Source organism: Rattus norvegicus, chromosome 9 (genome assembly GCF_021556685.1).
Source record: "Rattus norvegicus strain SHRSP/BbbUtx chromosome 9, alternate assembly SHRSP_T2T, whole genome shotgun sequence".
NCBI classification, from domain to species: domain Eukaryota; kingdom Metazoa; phylum Chordata; class Mammalia; order Rodentia; family Muridae; genus Rattus; species Rattus norvegicus.
In genome coordinates this window covers 25,383,434-25,394,786 of record NC_141542.1, presented here as the reverse complement: position 1 = coordinate 25,394,786, position 11,353 = coordinate 25,383,434, and the positions used below count along the sequence as shown (strand labels likewise).

General features: G+C 43.0%; 1 protein-coding gene across 1 annotated transcript; it reads right to left on the bottom strand.

Moving 5' to 3' along the window:
* Window positions 1-277: 277 nt before the first annotated feature.
* On the bottom strand, window positions 278-8,589 carry LOC148003594 (disks large homolog 5-like). The gene is made up of 5 exons (XM_087568910.1): window positions 8,428-8,589; window positions 7,548-7,707; window positions 6,087-6,218; window positions 5,234-5,417; window positions 278-1,067 (listed from the first exon to the last, which is right to left on the bottom strand). Exons 3-5 carry the CDS (start codon window positions 6,176-6,178, stop codon window positions 1,062-1,064), a joined length of 282 nt encoding a protein of 93 aa, XP_087425036.1. The 5' UTR covers window positions 6,179-6,218; window positions 7,548-7,707; window positions 8,428-8,589; the 3' UTR covers window positions 278-1,061.
* Window positions 8,590-11,353: the final 2,764 nt, after the last annotated feature.

Genomic DNA, 11,353 nt, shown 5'->3' with positions numbered 1-11,353 from the left:
AATTTGGTCAAAACTCTCATCGACAGAGTATAATTTAGAGGTAACTATATATTTGACAGCAAGCATACACAGTGGGTAATGTTGCATGATGAAGTTGAAATTCAGAGTTGGAAACACAGTGCACAGTGACTGTATAAATGCCTGTGAATCTCAGTCTGACTGGGAAGTGATTTGATGCCCAGTCCCCATGAGAATGCAGAGATCCATCCCTCCCTGAAAGCTGTGGGACTTCAGATGTTGACACTAATGATCAATAAAGAAGGTTCTTAAGAGTGAAGAGTTTGAGATTACCCCTTTATTGACCAGAATACATCCAATTTACTGGATAGTAACCAGATGCAGGTAGTCAATATATACAGTCTATATCCTTATCAAAATAGAAAAGCAAATGAACAAAACAACAACAGATAAATAACAAATCTTCAAATGAATAGAAGGAAAACCAAATAACCAAAACAATTAAAAATTAACCAAACTTTAAATAGAGGAATTGCACTAAGCATTTTTTGCTGCTCCTTTTGCAGAATAGACTTATAGCCTGTGGCTTGCCTTGGAGACATAGTAGACAAGCAGTTAGTGATGGTAATCATCTTTTCAAGAGGAGTGGAAGTAGGTCTGTTTTGTTGGAGTGGGGGTATTAAGGAAAAAGCCATCCAACACTGAGTATAAATGATATTACAGACTTTGTCACAAAGTTTTCCAATATTGTGAACTGATCTCCATGAAACTCTTCTGGGTGACCCATCAGGACAAGAACAAATTTACACGTGCACGGTCTTTCTGGATGACCAGCAGCTCTTGATTGATGTGCATCAGCACTTCTCTGAGTCCCTCAAAAAGTGCACACTTGCTGGAGAGAGGCAGGGTGAAAATACAGCGTATTCAATCCAAAGAAGTTAAACTAAAGGAGGAAAATGCAGTCCACAATTGCTATGGACATTACAGATGAGACGCAATAGTGGTGTATTTGCTGTGCACACTTAGTTCTCCTCCTGTAGTTCTTCTCTCCAAGGGAGATCTTGTCCTGGTCTGTGTCATGTTCGAGTTTCTGCTGGAGAATTTCAGACCTAGCAGAGCAAGGGAATAAAGATTTAGTGAGTGGTTGTCAATTCAGCTCTCCCTCTTACATCAGCTCTATTCAGTTGGATAATCCAGCATGACCTGTCAGCTGAGGTCAGTCCCTGCATCCCCAAGTGTCCTAGAGTTCCTGCGCTTGGATTTATATCTCACCTTTCAAACTGCTAGAATTTGAACTGTGGACTATGCACTGTACTGGGATTAAGAGAAAAATGAGCATTTTTCCCACTGGTACAGGTATATGACACTGAATAATAACATTTTAGCTATGTCTGAATCTGAGTTCAAGAGAGGTATGAGCAACCTAGAATACCATGTGGATTCCTTCTGGAGAACATGCCCAGAATTGAGGTGAAATTTCTGATTATGTCAGCACTGATGGAACCCGTCTAGTTTCCATTCGTAACCACTGAATCTGCAAATACACAGAGAAGCCATCTCACTTCAAATTCATGCTCACCGCACAGATCTTGTAATCACTGAGAATGTGCTCCATGCAAATCTTCCCAGCGTACACATGGACATTAAAGGTGATTGTGATGTAGAAACAGAACAGCACCCCTGTAAGTCTATGGCTAGTGCAAGGCAGTTTGTGAGAGGACAGAAGAGAAAATGTCCTCAGATCTTTCCAGAGAGATCACAGGAAGAAAGGAGTAGAACATAGCAAGAAATCCAGAGGATCATATATATATTGTTTCATGGGCAAAATTCACATGAACTGTACAAGAACAATACTCTGAGTAGCTCTTTAACTGCCTGAGGCTGAAATCCAGGTGGGTTGGTCATCCACCCAAAAAGGGTATTTATATAGGGAAGGATATTCAAATGGCCTCTTCCAGCCTATGTTCCTACCTGAACATTAATGCTTAATGTAAAGATTTCCCAGGATTCGCTGGAGGCATAAAGAAAAAATGTTGAGTGGAATATGTACATAGTGGCCAGAGCCTATAGACAGCTCAGTCAGTGATGTGCTGTCCTCCCATAAACCGTCATAGACTCAGGGTTCTTTCCCCATTAACAATCTGGCTTAGCAAGTCCCAAAGGCTGTGTAGAGCTGTCTTGTTGCTCAGCAAAGGATCATATGTTGGTGGTGGACTAGACTCTTGTTCTTGTTCACTCTTTCAGACTTTCCCCAAAGTGTGCAACTTCTTCTAATCGGAGCTGTCTTTACCATAGCCTGAGTGATTTCATGCCCAAAGCTAGAATCATAGGAAATCTCCATAACCAGGATCCAAATCAACAAATTTTCTCCCCGTAATGTGATTGTTCCACAGATAATTTGAATAAGTAAGTAAAAGCTTGCATGGATTATCTCACACTGAATCAGAATCTATGGAAGGGCTCCATCGTATGGTACACTTTTACTCCTTGGCTGATGGACGTCTGGATAGATTCTCCTTCAAGGTTACTCTGGGACCACTACACCATTGATGCTCCCTAGTTGCAATGGCAATACCTACTCCTTGTTGTGGAATCACTGGGTTAACTAAAACTTCTGTTCCACTTTCTGAACATGGCTTCTCATAGGGCTACCTGTTCTTACACTGTCAGACCCATTTGAAGCTCATCATTTCTCCTAACCCATTGATGCTGAAATTAACTGAGAGAAAATGATGTTGATCGACAGCACTTGCAGAATGCTACACAGATAACATAGAGGAGAGCTTTGGATTATCTGTGCACCTAAAGGGGCTCCTGAAACTGCCCTGTTCTTGCACCACAGCATAGCTATGGGGCTTTTGCTGGATGAAGATACAATTCCAAGCAACTCAAATTCTCAATGAATAAAATCCAAGCCAAACTCCATGGGGAAGTTGTAGTGTGCCAAGGTAGCTCAAAAGAAATGGTAGCAGGCAATGTGGAAAGCAACCTTGGAGAAGACACAGTGAGTGACATAACCTTCCAGTGGGCTTTCACAATTCACAAAGAACAGAGAAGCAGAATAAACTCATGGATTTTTCTAGAGAAGCCTTTCCCTTACCTCCCAGTACTCCATTCCTTTGATGTGCTCCAAAGGATTTCAATGCAGATCAGTAGTTTTGCCCCTATTCACTTGAAAGTCTAACTTTACAGGTGTTTTTGTGTCCTCTTTTTGGGGGTTGCATTTCTAAAGGATTTTATTGTCCTGCTTCTACACTATAACAAAAAGGGACCTGCAAGCTCTAGGCCTGTACCATTTGTTACCCCTGTGAAACATGACTCACTTGAACATATTTCCACTCCTCCCCCAGACTTCACACGATAATTCATTATGAAATTTTTGGAAAGAATAAATTAGTAATTTAAGTGTCCTTTTGCTGTACAGAGCTAGATGGAGAAACCAAATGACTGGGCAGCTCTATTTCATGTTTCATGGATGTAAAGTGAACGCTTAGAGTACTTTTCTCATGAAACTTGGAAATAGAGGGAAACACACGTTCACTACTGCAAACACACACACACACACACACACACACACACACCCACACGCACATATACCTACACACACACCACACACACACACACACACACAAACACACACACAAACACAGACACACAGATACACACTTGCATGCACAAATGAAAACTTTGCTCTTATGCAGCACATTTCCTGTTGAGTGAGGAATTAGTGGGAACAATGCTGTGTACAAGTCTCTTAGACACAAGCAGGATGTGCTGCCCTGGCCTGTACTCATTTCCACTTCAGGAAACCTTTCTATGCAGATACTTGCTGGTCCGACAAGTAAGTTACATGTTCTGCACAGATAGCCTAAACAACACAACATCAAATCCCCAAGAGAGAGATTTCTAGGAAAAGACTCCATCAAGCTCTATGCTGACTCATCATAGGCCCCTCACTAAAACTACCCTGATTCCTTCATAGAAGACTTTGGAAGTATCAGAGAAGGCAGTGACTCATGGTCAGTTCCCAGGAACATTTGATCACATTAGAGTTCCTGTGACATTAAAACAACCTCAATGTCAGTCAGAAAAAGGCTAAATAAATAACATACAGTGAATTTTCTGAAATGCAGCACTGTGTACAATATTGAGAGGGAATCTATCCTGAAAGAATGCCGTGCCCATGATATAGTCAGCAAAGCAATGTCAGCAGAGGGTTGCACTCTAGGATTCCATGCAATATCATGGTGAAGCCAATAAGACAATCCAGAATCTTCCCGGGGGATAACTCTGATCAGGTAAAGTGAAGAAATCTAATCCTTATTTTTAAAATAGCTGAATGGTTTAAGAATGTGTTGAGACAAATAAGAGAGGGGGCTCCACTTGGAACTTGGCGAATGATGCAAAGACTGCTGGCCAGCATAAAACAGGAAGCTTCATGTTTGTTGAGAGACCTAGGCTTAAAGGACTAAGTTAGATAATGACTGGACAAAACTGCATGTCATGAACTGGCCTCCCCGCATGCTCCCTAAGATGCAGGTCAGCACAGCAATGCACCTTTCTTGGTGAGAATTGGGGGTACATACGGATAACTTTGTTCTTGAAGTCTCAAGTCTCTCATGGCAACCCTCAGCCTTTGAGAAACCTTTTCCACATCCTTGCTCTTCTTACCAGCTTCAGGTTGTAAGGCCCAGATATGAACTCTCCAGGAGCACTCAAATAAGACAAGACTGACATGCTGATACACAGGCTCTGTAGTTACCCAAGATCTATGAAGCATGAAGTCACCATCTTCATATACAGGGACATGAGGGGAGGAAGAACAAAAGCCACCACAAATGACAATGAGAACCATTTCTTTGGCATTTCCACCAGGCTCTCCTCCTTGAAAACTACTTACTTCCTGAGTCTCACACGATCCCTGTAAAGAAAATGAGCTCCGGGCTTTTGCTTCATCCCTCAAAGCCCTGTTCTAGTCTAAAGAGGGGCTCCCACATAGCACCCTCCACACATAATGGCATGTAGTGCTGTGCTGTGTGATCAACCTATCTCCCTTAATGAAGTGCAGATTCTCGAAGAGCAGAAGCATTTGCTTTCCAAACATGCAGTTTCCTGAAGAGGGGCTATCTCCACAGAAAGCCTTGTAAACCATCACATGAATGAACACTTGGATGAGACCTAGGTCAGGACATGGATCAGTCAATAGACAGTTACATTGGTTGTCTATGTTTATGGTAAGACATGAGGACAACCTGACCCTGAGCCCTAACCCTACCTGCTGTTGCTTGGCTCTGGGGTCACAGATGTTCATTCCGGCCTCTTCACAGAGCCTCTTTGCCTCCACAGAGGATGCTGGCAGTTCAGTCTGCTCCACCAGCAGTTCTCTCTTCTCATTCAGCAAAATCTGTATATTGTTCTTCAATTGAGCTTGTTCACGCAGGAGCTGGGAGTGCTTGATGCTGAACCACAAACAAAAACTGGTAAATCCCAGCCAGCTTCTATTTGCCTGTCACTCCTGCAAGTCCAGCCATCCCTTCAAGGGCCCTCAGCCCCAGACATCCCCAGAATAGGGCTACACTATCCAAGTTAACACCAATTAGAGGAGGTCAAATCCAGAATCCACATTCCCTGTGATTGAAAGTACTTCTGAAAATCCTGACACTAAGACGGTTTATATAAATCAAGGAAGAAGAAATGGTCCATAAGGGAGCTTGTATGTCCATGGTATGGTGAAACCATCTTCACGTTGTGGGGAAAGCCCCTCTGAGGGTTAGTTGATGACCCAATAGCTATACAATCTTTCCATGTGTTTCTCATGGATCACAGATCTTTAAATCTCCTGTCAGAGTCCTAGAGATTCAGAGTTGATTGATATTCCCATCATGGTGCAAACCTTTTCTATCTAGAGGATCTTTAACAGGGAAAATAACAGTTGGAGGGTCTTCTACACCCTTCACATGTACGACAAATGAGTCCAAGAGCTACAAATCTAAGACCCTTGCCAGGAGGCAGGCTTCTTGTTAAGAGTCAGACACTACAGAACCAGAGCCCTGACTTTTGTTAAAGTCATACAGGACAGAAGCATTTCCTGCCTAGTGCTGGGTTCGTCATCTCTGTCAGCGACTCACCGGTAGGAACTGTTCACTTGTATGAGCTCCTTGTACCTCTCCATGGCATCACTTATTGAGTTGGTCATCATTTGCATAGCCATCATTCTCATCTCATGTTCAGATTGAAGGACTGGCAATTCGACATGCAGCCTGGGTTAGGTCATGGCCAAAGGAACAAATAATGTTTTGAACTCACGATTTCAGAATTAGGTGAATGTAAATAAAAATATATAATAAAAAATTTCAAATTCAAGGAATGGTGGAAGGGAAGAAAATGGCAAACTCAAAAACCAGACCAAAACCCAACAGTGAGACTCAATCCACAGAAAATATTTCTATGTAAATAAGCAAACATTTGTTTTGAAATAAGGACTCCTTGGAATCCTGAGAGATATGGTTCTGCAAAGACTCACTATATAGGAGGGGGCAGAGCCTGAGAGTTGCCTGTTTGGGAATAACAACTGTCAAGACCAAAGTGACCATTTCTAGGTCACAATAAACAATCCCTGGATAGTTAAAAAAAATAAAAAAACTAAAGATCAAAGCAGGTGAAACAAATTTGTTAAAAACAGACTGTTCTCTCTATTACTTAAACTCAGTATGTACCACATACTTGCTCCTTCAAAGTATTTGTACTGGTTAAGTTTATTATCCTGGGCACAGGACAACAGAGCCACGGTACCAGTTGGAGGGACCTGACCTTCAAGAGCTGGCCAGGTGAGCATGATGGAATTGACTAGTTCAGGAAGAAGATTCCTCCAGTCTGTGCCACAGCCTTGGGCCCAAGAGAAAGCTGTGATGACATTTCTCTTGTTTTGAAAGAAGGTATACTCAATCCTTGGTTTCTATCGTTACATGAATTCCCAGAGGGCATAACTAAGTTTGACCAGCAAGAGGATTTGTAGCACCTCCTCCCCTCAGGAGAGTCCTGGGTGCCACCAAGGTATACAGAAGGAGCAAAGTGCTCTGTTGATCAGTGTGGGCCTCCACGTACTCATCACTATCATGACCTACAAAGTGTTGATCAAACAAATCCTCAGACCCCATCAAAGGTCCCAGACGTCCTGATCCTGAGTAAACACCACATATACTTCCACATACATACATACCAACCCATATCCAAACACATTTAGAATGCCAACTACATGCATGGAGGTGCCATAGAATCAGTGTATAATGAACAAATTCGGAGGAAAGAGTGATGACGTGCAGGCATTTCATTCACACACACAGTTGCAGCAAGTGTGACCAGGTCCTTCCAGCTGCTGACAGAACCAACGCTAATCCAAGGATCTCAGGGTCAAGTACAAAAAGGTTGACCTTAAACACACAGCACCTAGCTTATCTCACAAGCAAATGCCTGCCAAATCTCCTTAAAATCCAGGATGAGAGGTGAAACTCTCTCGTGCTATGAGGAAATCTCGGGTTAGCAGAGAGAGAGCACAAGACAGTGAACAGGTTACTGGGCATAATGACTACCTGTGGTCCCACTCATCATAGATATAAAGATCCAGGATTTGGTAAAGTTCATCCCTCTCGAATTGACACTTCTGGATTTCAAATTTGAGTTCCTCCAGTTCCTTTAGACACTCCTCTTGGGTACTGATGACATTTTGGGATGATGCCTTCCTACCAAAACCTGTAGATAGATAAACCCAAGTGAATTTGCATATTTGATGGCCCATGGGCAGAAAAGATCATTCTGAATCCCAAAAGGAGGTTGAGGAAGGGGAAATGGTAGAGTCTGGGTGAATCCTTGAAAGAGCAGAAAAGCTTTCTTAAAGGTGGATTCTTAAGCTATGTCCCTCTTCCCAACCTCTAATGCCATACTCGTAGCACACTCACTAATACAGGACCCTTCAACCTGAACAGTATAACCTGACTGATACATAAACATCTGGGACATTGTTATCTCATATCAGATGTGGAGCAGTCAATCCTGCAGTTCATAATGATTAGCACCATCAAGCTCTAATCATGTGTGTTGCAGCCCAAAGTGTCTGAGAACTCAATTCATGACTAGGGGTGCATCCTTCCTTGTTCTCGCCATCGGAGACTTTATGTAATCTACAGTAATCTAGAGAATGAAGTGCTTCAACTCCCAATCATGTATGGTCACATTGTTAATCTCACAGTGCCTCCTCCTGCCATTCATTGACACTCACATTTAAAAAGCTTCAAGAAAAGACACTGAAGGCTTACCACTTTATGGCTTTCTCTCAAATTAAAGATTAGGAACTCCTGACTCTTGGTTTGCCTTTGAGAAATCCCAAGGCTCCTGCTTGTAAGGCCTAGTCTGAGAAGGCACATCTCAAAACTACCTCCTTGAGGATGTTCCCAAACTCTGCCCAGAACTCACCAAGCCTTCCCCAGAATGATTTCCTCCTTCCTGTTTCACTAGAGAGGGGGTCATCTTCCTTCTGCCTTGGTGTGGTCTCTCCTTGATCTCCACTTTCCTTCCGAAATAGCCTGAGCAGCTGGCGAAATATGCCTGCTTGTGAACCCAAAGGGAACTGAAGGAATATCCCAAAGGCAGTTGGTGTCACCACAACACTGGTGACATCACAGAAGATTCTAGGGAGCTCTTAGATACAAAAGATTGTCCAGTGAACGGCTTACGGGTGATGTCACTGGAAAATTCTATGGCCTACCTACTAACCAGCTTTCCCCACACTGATGAATTTCTGTGGGGACCCTTTCCTCCAGTCTCTCATGTGTCACTGGGAATACCATTTGGCAACCTATTTCAAAGCTAGATATTTCTCTCTGTTTCATTAGAAGTCAACAATGCTTTTGCTGGGGATAGTTGCTTACAACCCTGAATTGGAGAACAGATTTTTCTTAGCACCCAAACCTCTAGGGACCAAGGAGGAGGGAGATTTTTCTTAAAAGTAAATCTACTACTCGAGACAATGCATGTGACACACATTTCGATTCCTAAGGTTTTCCCTTTTTCTGGAGGGCAATATATTTCTTCTATACCTCTGAGTGTATAAAACCTGGAAATATTTGCTTACTGTGCAGTCCTTGACAGCTGACATTGTTTCCATTTACATATCCATGTATTTCACAAAATCAATGGTCTATAATCCTATTTTTTGCAATAAAAACTGCTTTTCCTTGGGAGCATAGGGATCAACTATAGGGCATATATAAAATAATAAATTTCTGTTCCTTTTTTATATTATTCAGACATCTTCCCTTTCTCAAATATAACAAGACAATTAAATTGGACATCAGTGAGCAAATGTCAACCTGGACCTTGTGTTACTACATTGTAACCACATAGCCATCCCTTCTCCATTATCATTCTTCCTGAATAGTCAGGTCTAGGCATGAGAATATTGGGGGCTGCACCATGATCCTTTACTCCTACAAAACATAAGAATCAGGAGGACGGGAAGGGAGTGGAATGGCCTGAGTTCAGGTTGAACCTCAATTTTAATGGGTCCATAAGTTCAGGAGGGAGTCCATTTGGCATTGTGATATATGGATTCTGTATTCTTATCCTTGGTGTTATAATTCCACCTGAATGTGTGCTATAATGCCACCCAACCTCACAGATGTAAGAGTGAAAATCATTTATGACCCTTCTGGGAAGAGCTCTGTCTTTTACTATCATCTGGAGTTATACAACGTCACTATGCAAAGCTCAGAAGAAAGGGGTGCAGATGTGCACCCCTTAGAAGTTGAGGATCTCTTCTGATTAGGGCACTTGTTTTTCCTATGTAATTTTTCCCTTGCTCTTTTACTAATGGTGGCTGACTTCTTTCCTGGCCTGAGGTAAACTGGAGTCCAATCTTTTGATTACCGAAGCTTCTATTTTTGAGATGGCAGGCCCATCAAGGGTCCTACTGCATACAGAAGGTATGAATAAGTGTCAGGGGCTAGAATAAGTTAAAAAGGTCTGTGACAACAAAGAACTGATTAAGAAAACAAGAGCCCAGCTGCTCATCAAGATCACAGTTGTATGATAGTAAGAAAATGTGAATAGGGCATCAGGTGAAAAGATAAATTAATTAGGAGGTCATAGGCCTAGAAGGGGTAGCCTTTGCTCTCAGTGGAGCTGCCATTCTTCTGCCATTCCTCACCCTCTGCCACAGGACCAGAGACTTACCCAAACAACTGGCTGGCCTTGCCAAAGACCTGGCAGGGCTTCTCCCTGTAGAATAGGACACGTAGAGTTCTTGAGGACTCACCAAGAGGTCTCCTCCACACAGGTTCCTTGTTGTCAAAGGGAAATGTTCCTGCAGAATCCTGCCATGGCAGCAGGAATTTCAACCTGGCTGCTCTTGGTCCAGCTCACTGGGTGCAGGCCTGAGGCCCAGGGATATCTGGGGAAAGAAGTAGCAGGCACTACCTCACAGCTCTCTCTTTGTTGGATGCAACTGCTAGGACTGTGATAGGATATTTGTTTCTTTTGTGTTTATTAGAAATACCTACAAAGCTGATTAAAGTTGTAACATGCCTTCATACCCAGCGTGCAGAATGTTTCTACATCGTTGTTGTTCCTGTTTTATGTTTGGATTTTGTTCTTTAATCCCCTCTGGGCCCTGCAGGGGTCGGAGAGGGAGAGAGAGGAGTAAGCTTGGGCGGTGGCGCCCTGGCTGCCGGCACCTGCGGAAGGAAAACTTGCCCAGGCACAGGCGCTGCTGCCGGCACCGAATATAATGATAGAAATATTCTATATCTGCGGTGTTTCTGGCTATGGATTCTGGCTGGCTGTTTGCCTCCTGTTTTTACTGCTGTGACTAAAGAGGCAGATTTTAGTTCTAAGTTTAGTTCATCTCAAATAGCCATGTGTGACCAGTGGGTGCCATTTGGACAGTGTAGCCACAGAAAACTGAAGCAGTGTAACCAAAGACTCACCTAGGAGTCAGTTGACCTCCTAGAAGTGACTTGGGAAAATGTTGGCAATGATAGCCTCTTGGGGAGCTCAAATTCACCAAAAGCAAACTGTGAATCCTTTACTCTTCTGCAATAGTCATAATGCAACTGGTCTCACACCTACCCCAACCCTCACCAAAGACACTTGAGAGGGAGCTAAACCCACTGTGTGCTTTAGATTTCAGTGTAGAAAGCACTTCCTTCAAAGTGGAGCAGACTGAGATTGCCAAGTCCTTTGTGTGGCTCCAGGGACTTGGGCCTGACATGGGTGAGGAGGAAATGAAGAATGACATTGGACACACATACATGGGGAAGGCTGGGTCCGTGAGCTGGAGAAAATGCAGCATCCCAGAAGCTCAGCATGTTTATTATATAGAGTTGGCCAGGAAGCAGGGCTG